At 39.7% G+C, this 19,189-nt stretch overlaps 1 protein-coding gene across 1 annotated transcript in view; it reads right to left on the bottom strand.

The window, feature by feature from the left end:
- LOC115474499 (reversion-inducing cysteine-rich protein with Kazal motifs-like) overlaps positions 1–19,189 on the bottom strand; it is a gene marked incomplete at its 5' end in the record, with an annotated part of 272,499 nt that overhangs the window by 40,893 nt on the left and 212,417 nt on the right. Inside the window, 2 exon segments of the mRNA XM_030210026.1 lie at positions 4,349–4,559; positions 11,785–11,977. Coding sequence (XP_030065886.1) covers positions 4,349–4,559; positions 11,785–11,977 — 404 coding nt within the window.

The raw sequence follows: 19,189 nt of genomic DNA, 5'->3' as shown, positions 1-19,189 counted from the left end.
CGGGTATTCCCCCAGCTGCCAGGAATTATTAGGAAAGGGATGGTGAATACGATGAACAACCTGACCAATTTACTTACTGATGGAAGGAAAGAGCAGTATCTAGCACAACCCCAAGTATAAGGGTAGTACTAACTAACAGGTACTTGACTGTTACATAACATGATTAGCTGACATAAGGTTTGGTGGGATGATTTGTAAAAAGGAGTGCTGTAGATTTCAAATGGTTTAAAATTAATCTGTTGCTCTCAAGACAGTCCGTGAGTTGTAGTAGCTCCCTGATGGCAAAAACATGTCAATATTGTTAGATTTTGGTCCAGACATAACACTAATTATTCAATCTTGAATAAAACAGGAAAAAGAAGGCATTTATCAGCACTAAAGTGAAGACTCTGAAGGCAGCTGAGGAAGCAGAGATTCAAGGCAGCTATGCTGGTCAGGGTCCAAACCAGAAGTCTGCAAGCTTAAGGATGTTGTTTTGGGTGGTGACCTTGTTTCTCTTTGTATATGGATCTTTAAGGAGTGTCTGTGGTCTATGCTCATGCCAAGGTATAGAAACATTTTGCAGCTATTCAGGTATATACTGTTACAGTCAATGTTTAATTCCTATCACAACTGCACAGTTGGATTAAGCTGTCATGGACTGATAACATAGTAGACAGTCTGGCTACTGCAGCTGTCAAAGTGTATGATCTGGATGGAGTTTCCTTTTTGTGCCATTACTGTTAGTTAATTAACATAAATTTAGTTGTATGTGCTCAGATAAGTTGTTTGATGTTTATATACATATTAAAAAGGTGTGGTGATAGTACACTTCCTTGTAGTAAAACATTCTACTGTAGATACAAACAGTTGCATTTTCCTCCAAGTGTTTCACAGAAGTGGTTTTCTTTATGTACTTGGATCATACTGATTACCTTTCTTCTGTCAGGTTAATGACAAGGTACATTTAAAGAAAGACCATAAAAATGTTATATGAAAGGCACTATAAACCATGCACAGAAAATGAGAAAGTTAAATACGTATTTTCTAAAATAGAGAGTCAGTGAGATATGATACAAATGTTCACATACCTAGCACATTTCAATACAGAATCAGAACAAATTACTTTCCATGAAATGAAAAAGATCAAAGAACAAGGGGTCATAATATGAAGCTGAAGGATGAGAAGTTACGTGGATGCCTGGAATAGACTTCCAGTGGAATTTATAGAAGCTAAAACAATGGCAGACTTCAAATATACATGGAAGACACACAGAGGGACCATTGTGGAAGATGAAGAAAGATCACCACTTGAATTAAGTAAACAAAAACCAGCAGAGAAAGGGTAATAGAATTTTGCTGCACATACCAGCTTTTTAGAACCAAAATATGGTTAAGATAAAAATCAGCTAGATAACACATACGTATCACAAGACAGCACAGTAAAAATATAAAATTGATTACAAAAATGTAAGGACCATTTTACAAAATGACAGTAAACATTGTGTGCTTACCACATGCTAAAAAGCCACTACCGTGGGACGTGCTCAGGCGTCCCACAGTAGGTCTGAGATCGGCATGCGCCAATCCCATGCAAAAAAATATGAAATATTTTTAGCGCAGGGGTGTGTTTGGAGGCGGAGAGTAGGCATGCCCTGCGCAGGTAAACCAACGCTCGCTGCCCTATTAGTGCAGTGTTAGCATGGCAGCCCTTACCACTAAGTAAATAGGTGGTGGTAATGGCTCACACGCTAATTAGGAAATTAGTGCATGGCCGTTAAGGAGAAAAAAGAAATTGCGGCCATTTTACTGCTGTGCTAAAAGTGGCCTCAACACATGGGAAACCCACATGCTAAAAGTGGTGCAAGCCACTTTTTAGCGCTGCTTAGTACAAGGGCCCCTTATTTTATCCTCCTTTATGAAGAGATTCATCCAAAGTGGTGTTAATAAGAGATTCAGAAATAATATAAGGAATGAAAAAAAAATAGCAAACCTGAGTAGACTGGATGACATTATAACCCTTTGAAGATCAAAATAACTCCCCATTACATGGATTTTACACTGCACCATATACCTAGAAAAGTCTTCCTGAGTCATGCTCCTTTTTCTGGTTTTACTGAAATCTAACAAAAAATTAACCTTTTCAAAGCTGGTTTTAAATTTTAACCCCTGGTTCTCCTGGCTGTTGGTTTTAACCATTTTTTGTAATAAATGGAATACCAAGGTGGCTTATTTCTCCTGTATATTTATCTTAAATAGACTATAAGCTTAAGAGTACAGACTTTCTCTTACGTGTATCTATATAGCTCATATCTACTAGAGCTACAGACATTATTTTATTTATTGGTATTTATTAACCGCCTTTATGAAGAGATTCACCCAAGATGGTGTACAGCAGGTACAGTTTAACATAAAACGTATAATTCTGTTAAAAGCATAATAGTAAATGACATTATGCAGAAATAAACAGTAAATTTTCCCAAGTCTATCTTAACAATGGTTTATGGACTTTTCTTTTAGGAACTTGTTCGAACCTTTTTTTTAAACCATGCTAGGCTAACTGCTTTTACAACATTCCCTGGCAATGAATTCCAGAGTTTAATTACACATTGAATGAAGAAATATTTTCTCCAGTTTGTTTTAAATTTACTACTTAGTAGCTACACTGCATGCCTCCTAGTCCTTGTATTTTTGAAAAGAGTAAAAAGTGATTTACGTCTACCTGTTCCACTGCCCTCAGTATTTTATAGACCTCTATCATATCTCCCCCTCAGCTGTCTCTTCTCCAAGCTGAAGAGCTGTAGCCTCTTTGGCTTTTCCTCATAAGAAAGTCGTCCCATCTTTATCAAACTCAAAAAACAAAAATGGCATATGTCCCTGCAATATACCTAGCTGTAAACTACGCCAACACATCTCAAAGGATCCCACAGTCAATCACATGAGAAAAACATTCAGCATAAGGGGATCCGTCACATGCTCATCTTCAAATGTGGTATATATCATTCAGTGCAAAAAGTGTGAAGAAGGGTGCTATACTGCAGAAACAAGCCAGATGCTAAAGACGAGACTCAATTTACATAGACAAAATATTAACATTCCCATGCCAACCACGATGTCACCTCTGTGGGCCAGCATTTTATAAAACCAGTACACTGTATCAATGATCTTATGGTGAGAACAATAAAAAGCATATAAGACATTTGAAGTCAAAATGATGAAATATTTTGACACCCACCAGACAGGACTTAAAGATCTGGGCTTTCTATCCCACTATAAACTATACAATTATACTGCTTTGTCACTCTCTTATCAGCCATCCATCTCTACCTGTTTCTCACTCACCTAGCTCATCCTGTTTCTCACCTAACCCACCCCACCCTCTTCCTGTGAGACTGTCACTGGAATGCTTTTGTGTTTCTCTTATATATTTCGATATTTATCAACATTTTCTCATGTCTGGTCTGAAGGATTACCTTCAAAAGCTAACTGAAAAATGTATTGTTAGTCCAATAAAAAAGGTATCTTATTTTATTTTCTCTGTTTTCATTTATTTCTATTTATTACCTTTAAAAGTGGACTAATATGGCTACCACACCACTTTAATAATTCATAACATTCTATTTGCTTTCTTAACCACCGCTGCATACCAAGCAGAGGGTTTCAATATATTACCACTGCTGTATTAAAAAGAAGAAAGATGTATGCAAAGATTAGAGGCCCTGTTTACTAAGCCATGCTATAGGCATGCTAGCGTTTTTAGTGCACGCTAACGCTAGAGACACCCATAGAAATATATGGGTGTCTCTAGCGCATGCTAAAAAATACTAGTGCACCTTAGTAAATAGGGCCCTAGATAAAGTGGAATCTGGATAATCTTATTGTCCTTTAGATATAACTTTTTTTTTTTTTACTTTTCTTGAAAAGTCAAGGGTTTAGCTGAAAACTACAATGTCCAACAATGGCCAGTATTTCACTTAGCTGCTTTAGGGAACCATGAACTAGTGAAGAAAACGTTCTCAGTGTATTTAAATGCTATAGTATAATAGGGCAATAAGAATTTTGATGGAAAGTTTTTTTTTCTGGCGATGATAGAATTTTAAGCTCTCTGATTTCTGCTTTGAATGGAGCTGTTTGAGGCTTTTTTCGTCCCATTTTAATGGAATGTACTTTTTCACAGTAAAACGTATATGAAAAACTTCTACAAGTATAAGCATCGAGAATTTATTTTGATTGTGTATTTCTACATTATTAGTGCTCCATGAACCTTCTTTTGACTATTTAGTAATATCAACAGGAATGCAGGAAGCCTCAGACTCTCAAGACTTATTCAAACCTGGATAAAATATTACTGAAGAATTCATTAACTTACCTGGAGATATAACTGGTTTGCAACCTTTTGCTACAAGAGGAGGGCATTTAACAGATGTACATTCTGTATGAAAACTATAGTCTGAAAGAACTCCAACAGCTTGACACTGTCCATAATAATCCACTGCTACACGGTCAGAATATGCAGAACAGACGTTACAGTAGGTTTCACCATTGCGCCCACATACTGGCTGTACCGTTTTACAGAAGGACTAAAATGTAAACAGAACAGGGCAAAATTCTTAGTAAAACATGCCATTGTTTCATCAACAAATATGATAAGGATCCTAAGATCTATGTAGCAAGTACAATTTACTACCCAGATCACCACCATATATACAACTATTTTTGAATTTTCCTACCTGTCTTCACCATTGGAAATCCTAAGTGCTTACACTATATCTTTTAAATTCTACTGTAAAATCATCTCCCACAAAATTTATGATACAATAAAATACTTGTATTCCACTACAAACCACGAGGCTCTGTGTGGATAACAATAAAAGAGTGCTAGCCATATCTAGTGACTGACAAAATATATAATTCTACCAACAATTAACACTTATGAAATAAAAATGCCTTCAGTGATTTTTGTAAATAGCAGACCTCTAATCTAATACACAACCTGACTCAGCATGTTTTATATTTTAAATCTGTCCCTTACCTTTCCTATATTATACAATTCTTTTTCAACTACTTTTTTTTTAATTTCCTCTTTTCCCCCCTGTTCTTATACTTATTTTATTATATTTTAAGAATATTGTACACTGATTAGATGTCACTTTTATAGGCGGTACATCACATCTAATAAACTTGAAACTATTATTTAAGTTATACAAGTGAGTCTCACCATGCTCTACCCAGATCCTGCTTAGCTGTCAAGTATATGCTACATACAATATGCACATATTCAACAGTAGGCCACCAAAGGATACTGAAAAGGGCAAACGCTGTAGGAGTTGTAAACATGGGCTACTGTTAAGACATATTATTTTACCACTATCTTGTACTATTTTATCCAGTGAGATCTAGTTACTAACAACTGGGGTTAACAGCAAAATAACACTTCTTAACAACAGCCCATGTTCATAAATTTGTTTAAAACAATAAGGGGGGGGGGGGGGGGAGAATTAATACCCAATATGGCAATGTTTCAAAATATCTTTCACGGGTATAACCGTAATATATAAAAACATACAAATCAAATATGACACACACAGAGGTATATATCACAATCCATTACATGAAAAAAATCAGAACACACCATAAATGTATTGATATAAACAAAAATATGTGAATAAAACTTGTTACATAACTAAAACATAATAGAAATCAATATTATTAATAACACACCACATATAAAAAATAATTACATATGACAACCCATATCATCACATATAAAAAGAGAAAAAAAAAAAGACACACTCACTAATTCTGAGAAGGTAGTATACTTAATGAAAGCACTAACAGATAACAGGCCCTCACTTTCACCTATAATCAACCAATCATGAATAAAACACAAATAAGAATAAATAAATTTAACAGCTTTACACAAAAATAACGCCCCCTCCTGAAGTCAGATGCTGTCACTATTTAAAGGGTCTGAACAGTCATTTGCATTTAACCCCTGCTTACCATTGGAAGCATGTTTGTAGCTGAAGATGCTTTTCAGGAGAGAACAGCATTGCTGCTTTTCCATTCTCTGCTGTTGTTCTTGCTTACCATATAGCTTGGGAGCTTGGTCCACCCCCTCCTTTCATCAGAGGCCATCCCTATTTAAAGTGTATGAACTATCACTGAATTTAACCCCTTGCTTACCCATCAGTAGCATGTTTTGTGGTTGAAGATGTTTTTCAGGAGAGAACAGCATTGCTGCTTTTGCATCCTCTGCTGTTTTACTTGCTTACAATCTAGCTTGGGCATGTGAGCTTGCTCTGCCCTTCTCCTGACGTCAGACACCGTCGCTATTTTAACAGTGGTGTCTAGCGCCACGCGGCCACTTGGCGTGCCACCTAAGGCGCAAGCCAAAGGCACGCTCCTTTGCATAGTGCACCTTAAAATAAGTGAGCTCTTTCTCTGGAGACTTTGGGCTTTTTTCTATAAAGATTGTGCTCCTAAATTTATACTCCTAAATTTGTGAGAACAATTTAAGCTCCTAAATTAGGACCATACTCTATGCTCCAAAATTGATTATGCTCGTAATTTAAGAGCATAAATTATGCTCAAATTAGGTGCATAAATTTAGGAGCACAACCTTTATATATTAAGGCCCTTTGTGATTTGTATTTCAGTTTTGATAAGAGTAGATTTATTAGAAAACTAGTAAAAAAGCCCCGTTTCTGATGCAAATGAAACGGGGGCTAGCAAGCTTTTCTTCAGAGTGTGCATGTGGGAGTGTGTGTGTCCCTGCCCTCTGCCCTCTCTCCCTTCCCCTGTGCTGTCTGTTCCCTCTCCCTCCTCCCTCCGAGTCCAGTCCTTCAGTGTTAAGTTTCCTGCTGTGCTGAGTTTGTGTTACAGAGAGAGTGAGGGCGTCTCTCTCCCCTCCCCCCTCTGAGTCCTTCACTGTTACAGAGAGAGGGATTTCGTGCTGTGCTGTTTTCCTTCACTCATGGGGAAACCGGATATCTCTGGCGCTTCACACTTCCGGCTGGAGGCTTCATTAGAACGTTGGTGATGCCTTTTATATATAGAGATGGGGAGATTGATGTACTATTTTTTAATTGTTAATACTATTAAATGGAAGCGCAGTGTCTGCAAGGTTTAAAAATCTGTTATTGACATCAAGGCGTTTTCATGAATCTTTTAACGTTCATTGTTTAGATAGAAATATAGTGGACTGTGCTTTTTTTGCCTAATAAGACTGAAGTCTTCTCAAGACAGAGAAACAGGCAATCTTATACAAACAATGCTCATAAAGGTACTTCACGGCATACTGGTAATATAATAATGTAAAATGTACTCAAATAAGTGAAATATCACATGTTCCAGTTCCTCTATATTACATTAATATATGATCAGTATTAAATAAGTTAGATATTATTAGAGACTGGATAGAACAAGGTCAACCCGGTCTAGCTGTGATTGTTGAGACATGGCTAAATTCTCAAGATGATCCAACATTTAACTACAGAAAAGAAGAAGGGGTGGGATTGTTTTATTGCAAAAGTCTTTTTATAAAGATACATGTTAGTTCTCATTTTAGATCTTCAGCATTGGAAATTTTAGCTATTATTTTATTGTCCTCCAAGTTTGTGGAATCAGGCAGAGAGAGATTTTATTACTCATATGAGTGTAGATAGAAATAATATATTTTTATTGGGAGATAATAACCTGTATCTGGAAAATCAAGCTGTTTCTAAAGTCGGACAGTTATTTGATTTTTTCCGATTGCTCAACTTCAGTTGGCGTGAACCTGGATCAACCCATAATAAGGCTTATTGTTTAGACCTTTTTACTTACAGATTTGTAGACTGTGAAAGTGTGTTTGTTAGACCCTGTGTGAGACCCAATATTATGGTCAGATCACATTACCTTGGCAAGAAAACAGAGGGTTTGAATCCCAACATAGGGAACAACCTACATGTCAGACCTGATAGACCTACCATCCAGGAATGCTAAAAAATCCTCTCGCACATTCCTTAATCTTCATTTCCACAACTGTAAAGGTCTAAAATACAAATTAATGCACGCATCACCTTTTTCCTACATGAGCACGCAATTTTGGAACGCACTGCCACGTAACCTAAAAGCGACCTATGAACTGACTAGCTTTCGTAAACTACTAAAGACCCATCTCTTCGACAAGATATACCACAAAGACCAAAACATGTGAATCTCCCATATATATCTAGAAATGTTAATAATGCCTTGTTTTAGCATTATCATTTATTCCTTTACCATTTAACCCAAAATCTCTCTGTAATACTAAATGTTTACCCTCTTCTCATTTCCACTATCCATGATATATTGTAAGCCACATTGAACCTGCAAAGAGGTGGGATAATGTGGGATACAAATGCAATAAATAAATACAAATAAAATAAAAAATAATTAACGAAAAAGATTTTTGGGCTAAAGCTGACGCTATTTTAATAGATCAGAAGGTAGTGGAGAGCTAACTTTATTGGACTGGAATCAGATTAGTTTCCAGATTTTAGAAGAAATTGCCGACTTTAAAGAAAGAAATAGCCATTGAATTTGACAACCTGCTGGTATACAGAAGAATTACTCAGTCTTAAAAGAAAATGTAGGTGTTTAGAAAGATTATAGCACAGAATCCTCTCAGAAGCGGATAAAGATAATTGGCGTTGTGCCATAAACAAGTATAAATGGAGGGGCATAATCGAAAGGGGCCGCCCATCTCCGGGACGGAAAGCAGTTGAAGGCACCCAAAATCGGCTTTCGATTATGCCGATTTGGGCGACCCTGAGAGAAGGATGCCCGTCTCCCGATTTGAGTCGGAGGATGGGCGCCCTTCTCTTTCCTAAATAAGCCTGTTATTGTCAACTTTAGAATGAAAAGCACTAATAGCACTCAAATGTACTCTGACTAAGTTAGTTTTGAGGCCAGAATCCAAAAAGTGGAGGAGGTACTCCATCAAGGTAGGCAGAGAGCTCATACTAGGATTGAGTGCTCTGGCAGCACACCAGAGTGAAAATCTTTTCAATTTTAAATGGCAATATTTTTGTGCAGAAGGTTTCCTTAAGGCTAGGAGTATCCTAGAGACTGAGCCAGGAAGGTTTAAGAAACGTAAATCTATGTCGTCAAGAACCAAGCTGTCAGAGCCAGAGAGCAAGGGTCTGAAGGAGTGGCCTCTTGTTCTGTGTTATTAGGGTTGGAAAAGGCTCTGTCTTTAATGGTTCCCCAGACAATAACTGCAGGAGAAGGAGAAGTTAGAATTGACATGGCCAGTAGGGAGTTATTAGAATCGTGGTCCCCTGGTCTCAACGCAGTTTGAGAAGAGTTTTCCCTATGAGTGGTAGTGGTGGAAAAGCATATAGAAGGTTCGTTCCCCAGTGGAGTAAAGTGTCATCTGGGGCTGTACAGCTGGGAGAATATATTTGGGAACAAAAGTGAGGAAGCTTGTTCTGAGGAGAAGCGAAGACAGCTATCACTAGGGTCCCCCGCTGTTGGCATATTTGATGAACTACAGATGCAGATGGAGCATATGATGGAGCAGATACTTGGGTGAACTTGAACATCTAAGTAGCGAGATGTGGTATGTTGTTTGACCTCGGTTGAAGAAGGAAGGCTCATCCATGAGTAGTATCGAGGAAAGCCCCTATAAACTCTAAGATCTGAACTGGTTGAAGATGTGATTTGAGGTAATTGATTACAAATCCGAGGAGTTCTAGGAGCCTTATGGCAGACTAAATGGAGGTGTTCACCAATTCTTGGGAGGCTGCCTTGATGAATCAGTCATCCAGGTAGGGGGAAGACAAGTATGACCCACATGCAGGTACTACTATCAGACATTTCGTGAAGACTCAAGGTGCCAAGGCCAAACTAAACAGTAATACCTTGTATTGACAGTGCAGAGTTCCACAACGAAAGCGGAGGAACTTCTTGTGTGTAGGGAGACTACGTATGTGCATGTATGCCTCCTTGAGATCTAGAGAGCAAAGCCAATCATTGAGTTATATTATGGGAAGTAGTGACCCCAGGGATGCCATGCAAAATCTTTGAGTAGAAACTTGTTTAAGTCTTGCAAATTGAAAATTAGATGTACTCACCCTGTCTTTTTTTGCTATGAGAAAATATCTGGAACAGAATCCTCGACTCCTGTCTGGCAGAGGAACTGGCTCCATTGCATTCTGCCAGGGGTGGGCCAAGAGCTCCTCTTGAAGTAATTTCATTTGGAGGGAGATGAAACGAGATTCTCTTGGTTGATGGATGCAAAGTGTAATTGTGCTGAATGGTTTGTAACACCCAACAGTCGGAGGTTATGAAAGGCCACTTCTGTTGGAACAGAATGAGCCTCCCTCTGACAGATAGACCATTTGTCACAGACAACTGTATGGTGGCAACGCTCTCTTAGGCAGTTGCTTAGGCTGAGAAGGGGTCTAGGATTTTTGACCCCGCTGCTGCCTTGGCCATGAGTGTTGGGGCGTAGGCCTTTGAGATGGAGGAGTAGGAGTGTAATAGCTCTGCTCCTCCCACCATGACTTCTCACTCACTTCTCCAATCTCATTTAGATTTTTGCCAGTTAACAGAGCACCCAATGATCCCCCAAGTACATGCTTTTCATGTACCACCACCACCACCACCACCACCATTTAGAATCCCCATTTCTTTTTCTTTCCTATAGGGAAACAGGCCATAAGTGCATAAGTAATGCCATACTTGGACAGACCAAAGGTCCATCAAGCTCAGCATCCTGTTTCTAACCGTGGCCAATCTAGTTCAGTTCAGTTGAAATCTCAAGGTTGTCAGCACACACCTATGATTCTGAACATTATGAAAACTGCCTTGACACTGCTTAATTGCGAACAAAGAGCATCAAAAGCCTTCAAAAAGTAAGGACAAATCTTTAATTTATTTTCCTGACATGGACTGTGTTTTAGCCTGTGTCAGGGGTCTGCATTAAAATTTGTTTAAAATTTATTTCCAGTGCTTGATATACTGCAAATTGTCTATATGGTGACTATGCGGTTTACAACATAAAAGTAATTAGACTGCAGATCTATTAGGGGGTGGGGGAGGACAACTATGTAGAGAAACCAAAAGATTCTTTAAACAGATGTTTTCACTAAAACACAAACAAACACAGAAATCACTAATAGGTACATATACAGTGTGACTTTACAATTAATCAACAATTAATCACCACAAAGAAAAATGAACCACCAAAAATCTTGTGAAAAAACTTTTAAGATCAACATTTATGACTAGAAAAACTAATGATACATGTGTGTGTGTAAAAAAAAAACAGAAACCTACAATGGTAGAGGTAAAATTGAAAAATATAAGTCTGTGTGAGAAACATGCAAATGGTTAAAAATCTTGTGTACAGTGTGAAGCAACCCTTGATTGATGAAACTCATGGTCATGCAAAATGCTACAGAATAAGTAACAATGAAGGCATAACCAAATGTGAGCCTAATGTAACCAGTGAAAGACAAAAAATATGGGAAAGGATAGTGGAAACTTTATGTTTTTACCCTTTGGACTGCCAAATATCAGACAAAATAAACACAATACAGGGTTAATAAATGAAACAGCAACCTGCAAAATGTACATTTTATAAGTATAATTATGATAATGTTACCACCACTGGCTGAGTATTGATTGGGAAAAAATTTTTAATTCCTAAAGATACAGTACAAAAACAAAATTGCACCCAGATTAAACACTTGCAAAACAAACCACACTGCTTTTATATCAAGTTTCTATCAATTGTTTTATAGAAAAGATAACAATGAACTAATCATGTCATACCTGGCAAGAGCCCCTGTACGCTAATATTTTTCCTCTCTGGTATAGTGTGCACATATTGATATGCTCAATATTTTCAGTATCACACACAGGCTCATAGACCTGCTCACAATTCAGCTGTCTTGGCACACATTCATGCTGGCTGCAGCCAAACTTTTCATAACTGGTCAGGCACACCTGTCGTTTTGGAACACACCTGCATAACACAGCAAATGTTTAGATATTAGTATGTTACACAGAAAAATAGTATGATAAGATCTGGAGGAGACATACCAGTAACAGAGAGGTGTGACCTAGTGGTCAGAGCAATAGGCAGAGAAATCAGGGAACCTAGGATTCATATCCCACATTAAGTGATCTTGGCCAACTCACTATCTCCTGTTGGATCAGGTACCCACATAAATTGCAACTTCTTAGGGAATGGACTAAATTCTAATGCAATGCACCTTAAACGGACTAACTAACTAACTAACTAACTATATATATATATATGCGTTCACACTAGCATTTACACTAGCATTTACACTTTATAAGAGCTGGGTAAAGGATGGTATGAAGTAGTTTTCATGGCCCCTGGAACAAGGGTGTAAGTCATCACTTGCCCAAGAACCATTGACTAGTTTTAGGGTGCATGTTTACCAGTTTCTGGAGACAATTGTATTTAATTTAGACACTCTCATTATATTGGACTTACAATGTAGATTTCCTAGATTAGTTTAATTTGTACATAAACAATGTCTCAGCCTCCCCGGGTTGTGGTGATATTTTATATGTGTTATCAACGTTAGGGACTGACTCATCTGTCTCAGAGCCTATTTATAAATTAATACATATGTTAGATCTTACATTTTTATATGACAAGCTAGACATGGTCTTCAATATTAATTGAAGACAAAATGTCTAGCCTGTACCATGGTCAGATCATTTCCGACTTCCACAGAATTTTCTATTCCTGGTTTACTGAACTAAACTGATAGAAAACATTCAAAGCAGACAGTATAGCAGTTATGATAAAACTTTGGCTACCATCCTTGAGCACTAGAAATGCTGTTGATTTATGGTATGGTTGATTAGAAGAAACACTGAATGAGCTGGCAACTGCTGGCATGTTCAGGATAGTCACACTAGGTGCCTTGGTTTACTTCTCAATTGAGAACAGCCAAACAATTACAGGAGAAAACGACAGTGGACATCCTGTCTTGATGCTTTTACTTTGGTCACTTATTCTGAATGATTAGGTCATTATAATTCATTAATTGTAGCAGCTATGAGAGATTTTTTAAAAACAGTAACATCTGAGCTGCAAACCACAAAACCCATTTAGATTGGGTGGCATAGCAAATTTGATTAAACTATGAAAGAGTTGAAAATGATATTATACGTATGCTCTAGCTCAAATGTTTTGAGCTGAATTAATGAATTTTTCCTAATACAGTACTGAAATACTTCCCTACCCAAATGGCCAGATGTTGTATGGGATACTTCTTCAAATGTTAAAGGAGGAGATACTATTATTTATGTTTAAACAAGGCCTCTAGCCCACTTGATTGATAACTCTGTGTCAATCTTTAAGACTCTTATCAGGTGTAATCAGTGAGGCAGTGGCTGCTAAAGTAAGTCATTAATGGAAGGGCTGTTTCTCATGAGCTTATATTTCAATCATTTTTATTGTTTAAAACACTTATAAAAAAAATCAAACAGTAAACATAAGCATAACAAATTTCAGCAACCAGAACCCAAGTCCTCCCCTCCCCCAAAACCCCAACCCACACAAATGAAATTTCCTGGGAGAAATGAGAAGTCACAGTTCTCACTAAAGGAGTGTTTAAAAATTTAAAAGTTTACGGTGTGCTTGGTGTGGTATTGTGAGCCAAAAGGATTCCCATATGTCCACAAAAATGTGACCAGCAGCACTATTTAAGTCCGTCAGCCCCTGATGCTCCATTCGCAGTTGGTCTAACAAGTGGAATGGTGGAGTGGCCTAGTGGTTAGAGCACTGGTCTTGATATCCAGAGTTGGCTGGTTCAAATCCCACTGCTACTCCTTGTGATCTTGGGCAAGACGCTTAACCCTCCATTGTCTCAGGTACAAACTTAGATTGTGAGCCCTTCTGGGACAGGGAAATACCCAGTGTACCTGAATGTAACTCACCTTGAGCTACTATTGAAAAAGGTGTGAGTAAATTCAAATAAATCCAAATAACATTTAGGCCCTTCCAATGTTGAAGAACAGGAGGATCAGGTTGCAGCCAAGCTAGTAAGATGGTTCTGAGAACAATAAAGATTTGCGCAGAAAATGTTTCAATTCCTGTGGGGTTTGGTCACCCAGCACATAGTGGCCAAAAAAGATCAATGGCTGCAGAACGATAGCATAGGACCACCAATGTTGGAGTTCTCTGAAGAGGGCCTTCCAAAAGCTCTGTACCTGCAGGCAATTCCAGCAGGGCCGTGCCTAAGGTCTCCGGCGCCCCCCTGCGGTTGGCGCCCCCCTGCAGTTGCCCCCCCCCCAAGAAAATGATCGCTACACTACCCGCCCTCTTCTCCCCAGATCCTTTTCCTTTTTTTTTTTTGTTTAAATTTACCTCTGTCCGGCGGCAGCGTAGCGTTAGTGAGAAGGAGGCGGCGCTCCCCCGCCCCAACGTGTCAGTCTTCCCTTTGCTCAGTGTCCCGCCTTCTTCTGATGTCATTTCTGATGTCAGAAGAAGGCGGAACTGAGCGAAGGGAAGACTGACACGTCGGGGCGGGGGAGCACTGCCTCCTTCTCACTAACGCTACGCTGCCGCCGGACAGAGGTAAATTTAAACAAAAAAAAAAAGGAAAAGGATCTGGGGAGAAGAGGGCGAGGTAAGCATGGTGTGGCGGGGTGCCCCCCAGAGGATGGCGCACTCCTGCCATGCTTACCTCGCTTACCGTGTTGGCATGGCCCTGAATTCCAGTACATGTGCCACAGAGAGGCACTGTCTGCCTTGCATTTCAAACAGGCCCCGCTTGAGGTGATTCCTGTCCATCTTGCTCTAACAGGGATACATGCAACCGCAACACAAACTTATACATAGTTTCCCTGTGTTGTATGTTATCTACCTGTTTATATAAGTTCACAACAAAAGATTACAGCATCTGGGTAGACACGACGTTCCCCAGGTCTGTAGATCAACGGTGAGCCAAAGATGCATAATCAATGTCTGCTGTTGAGTCCTGGAGAAAGAGATGATGGAAAGTTAAAGGCACCTTCTGTTGTGCACCCAGAGCGAGCGCTTCTACCAAGGTGTATTGGACGTCTTCAGTTAAATCGGTCCATTCTAGCTTGGAGATGTAATGATGGAATTGATGGTAGGCATAGAAATGTGTGTCGGGTAAGCCATATTCCTGGTACAGTTCAAAAAAGGATAGCTTGTCCTCTTTCTTATGCACATGAGAAATATATGTAATGCCCTGTGTAGCCCAGTGAGAAAAGATACCTGGGCCCTGATCTGGGGGGAAGGTCAGGTTATCACAGATCATCATGTACACAGTCACTGAGGCTAAGAAGTGGAAATAGCGTCACAGCCAACGCCATGTCCTTCTACCCGCTCCATAAATAGGACAATGCTTGTAAATTCCCACCGGGAGGAGGTGAGTGCCATGCAGTATATGACTAATATGAACACTAGGAAACATCCCCGCTTCTAATGCAGGAACAGAGAAGTTGTTCCTCAAAACCAATCAAAAAAGTGACACATGCCACTAGTGACTGTCAAGTGTCTTACATTAAGGAGTCCCATTCCCCCATGCAATTTAGGGGGAAGGACTTTCATGGACAACCTAGGTCTCCCCCTCGCCCCCAACAGATATCTTTGGAGAAGGCAATGCAGCCATCGTTCTTCCCGCACCCCTAAAAATAGAGAGGGGAGCTGAAATACATAGAGCCAATGAGGGGTCAATATCATATTGAATAAATGAATGCAACCCCACAATGAGAGAGGCCATGTGGTCCATATTTGCAATTTGCTCGATGTATCTTCCAATAGTAGGGACAAATAAGTGAGATATACAGCAGAGAGATCTATAGCAAGATAGATGCCCAAATATTTTAACTGCTGCAGTTCCCAAGTTAAAAGAAATGATCCCTGCTAGTGTTCTTTGACTAATGGGCCAAGTGGCATTGCTTTAGATTTCTGAAGATTCAGTTTTAGCCCAGAGAACTGCCCATAGGTCTGAATAAGTTGCAATAGTTTAGTAAGCGACCTTTCAGGTAGGGATTTCACCACCTGTTCATTTATTTTATTTATTTGCTGCATTTGTACCTCACATTTTCCCACCTATTTGCAGGCTCAATCTGGGTTACATAGTACCGTCAGAGGCGTTTGCCCAGTCGGTGGATAACAAATACAAAGTTGTATAGTGATTTTATGAGGTATAAGTGGAGGGCCGGAATGGATGAAGATTGCGTGTTGTCCTGTTTGATCATAGTCATGCTGTGTTGGTAGGTGAAGAGGGTTACGTGGGGTCGTTGGGGTAGGCCTTTTTGAAGAGGTTGGTTTTTAGTGATTTCCTGAAGATCAAGTAGTCGTGGATTGTTTTTACAGCTTTTGGGAGCCCATTACATAGTTGTGCACTTATGTAGGAGAAGCCAGCTGCGTAAGTTGTTTTGTATTTCAGTCCTTTGCAATTTGGGTAGTATAGGTTTAGGTAGGATCTTGATGATCTGACTTTGTTTCTTATTGGTAAGTCTATTTGGTCTGTCATGTATTCTGGGACTACGCCGTATATGATTTTGTGGACTAAGGTGCAGATTTTGAAGATGATCCGTTCTTTGATTGGGAGCCAATGCAACTTTTCTCGGAGGGGTTTGGCACTTTCGAAGCGTGTTTTGCTGAATATCAGCCTAGCTGCTGTATTTTGGGTGGTCTGGAGTTTTTTATGAGTTGTTCTTTGCAGCCCACGTAAATTCTGTTGCAATAATCTGCATGGCTTAGGGCCATTGATTGTATTAGGTATCGAAAAGTTGCTCTTGGGAAGAAAGATTTTAATCGTTTGAGCTTCCACATTGAATAGAACATTTTCTTTGTTACAGAGTTTACTTGGCTCTCGAGGGTAAGGTTGCGATCGAGTGTGACACCGAGTATTTTCAAACTGTCCGAGGTAGGGAGGGTATGTCCTGGAGTATTTATGGTTGTGGGTTTGTATTTGTTATATGGAGAGGAGAGGATGAGGCAATGTGTTTTTTCGGTGTTCAGTTTCAGTTGGAATGAGTTTGCCCAGGAGTCCATGATGTTCAGACTATCGTTGATTTTGTTGATTATTTCTATCAGATCATGTCTGAAGGGGATGTATATTGTAACATCATCTGCGTAAATGAATGGGTTAAGGCCTCGGTTGGATAAGGACTGTGCCAGTGGAATCATCATCATGTTGAAGAGTATTGGTGATAATGGTGATCCTTGAGGTACTCCGCAGACTGCTTTCCACGGTGGTGATATGTTTGACTTTGATTTTACTTGATAAGTTCTGGTGGTTAGAAAGCCTTTGATCCAGTTAAGTACGTTTCCTTCAATCCCGAAGTGGCCTAGTATTCTTAGTAGTATGTTGTGGTTTACCATGTCGAATGCGCTCGACATGTCGAACTGGAGAAGGAGTATGCTTTTGCCTGTGGCAATCTCTTGCTTGAATTTGGCCAGGAGGGTAACTAGGACAGTTTCGGTGCTATGGTGGGATCGGAATCCTGATCGTGAATTATGTAGTATTGAGAACTTGTCCAGGTATTCTGTAAGCTGTTTAGTCAAGAAGCTCTCCATCATTTTTACTACTAATGGGATAGACGCAACTGGGCGGTAATTGGTGATATCGTTTGTGCTTTTCTTGGCGTCTTTTGGTATTGGGGTGAGTAGGATGTTGCCATGTTCCTCAGGGAAGAGACCTTGTTGTAACATGTATTGACTCCCAAAATAGCAGATTCAGAAGTGATCTGGCGGATCAAAGGCTCTATGCTTAGCAATTAGATTGTAAGCTCTGTCGAGCAGGCACTGTCTCTTCATGTTCCAAGTGTACAGCGCTGCGCACATCTAGTAGCGCTATAGAAATGATAAGTAGTAGTAGTAAATAAGAATGGGGATAAAGGGCACCCCATCTGGTGTCTCTTTGAATAGGGAAGGAGCTTGTGTGCTCCCCATTGACTAAGAGGTGTGCACAGGGGTCAGTGTATAAAGTAGCTATGGCATCATAACAACAACCTTTGAAGCCCATTTTGGCGAGTACAGTCAACAAGTGTGACCAGGAAACAGTGTCAAAAGCTTTCCCCACATCTAAGCTAACTGCCAACACAGGAAGATTCATATGTTTCTCATGAGATTAAAAGAGGCCACTATTTACCTGCTATTAAAAAATCCTAGTTGGGATCAGGAAGACCCTAAAAATTATTGTCCTCTCTCTTCTTTTAGATTTCTATCTGAAGTGACAGAAAAAGTGGTACTAAAGCAAGTGCAGGATCATATTGATTCTCTCAACATTTTAGACTTTTCAGTTTGGTTTCTGTCCACACCACAAGGCAGAGACTCTGTTTTTGACAAGGTTTGATGTCATTAGGCAGGGCTTTGACACAGGAATTTCTTACATTTTAGCTCTACTTGATTTATCAGCAGCATTAGCCATGATAAATCATGAAATTATACTGCAATGTTTAACTGATTCTGAGATTACCGGCTGAGTCACAATAAGCTATCGCTACACCTGGGAAAAACTGTTCTTAACTCAATCTTCTGGTGTATCTGTGCCTGCATTCCTTGAGACTGAAGGATGGTCTATACCAGGCTTGTCCAACCTTTGTCTATTGGGGGGCCACATTTTATATTTTGTAACACTTGGAGGGCCAAAACACATACTGTTTGCCACAGGTTTTATCAAATAGTGGCAAAATATGACAGTGCTTCGTCCCCTCCCCAGCCTTCAACCAGTCTCACTCTCGCTCTTCTATCCTCCCCCCCACCAGCCTTCACCCAGTCTCACTCTCGCTCATGTAACCCCCCCCCCCCCCCAACCAGTCTTCACCCAATTTTCCCTCACCTGGCTTCAGCAGCGGAAGAAACAGTGGTATTTCTGTATTCCCATCATAACTTCGCTCTCTGCAAGCTTGAGCTATGTAGTGTCAGAAGTCTCGATTGATCTTGTGATTTCAAGTCTCATGAGACTGGAAACCACTAGATCAACCCAAACTTCCAGCTCTGCGCGGCTCATGCTTACAGATTGCTGAGTCGTGGTGGGGAATTTGCCAAGCTTCCGAGGGCCACAAAAAAAGCACTTTGTAGACCAAATTCTGGCTCACAGGCTGTAGGCTGCACAAGCCTGGTCTATACCTTAGGTTTCAAATAACAAAAGCTTAGACATCCTTACTGATGCTACGTTTGATATAAAACATCAAATTAAAACTGGTGTTA

The sequence above is a fragment of the Microcaecilia unicolor genome, chromosome 1, assembly GCF_901765095.1.
Source record: "Microcaecilia unicolor chromosome 1, aMicUni1.1, whole genome shotgun sequence".
Taxonomy (NCBI): Eukaryota; Metazoa; Chordata; class Amphibia; order Gymnophiona; family Siphonopidae; genus Microcaecilia; species Microcaecilia unicolor.
Note: the sequence above shows the minus strand (reverse complement) of the source record. Positions and strands in the feature narration are given on the sequence as shown.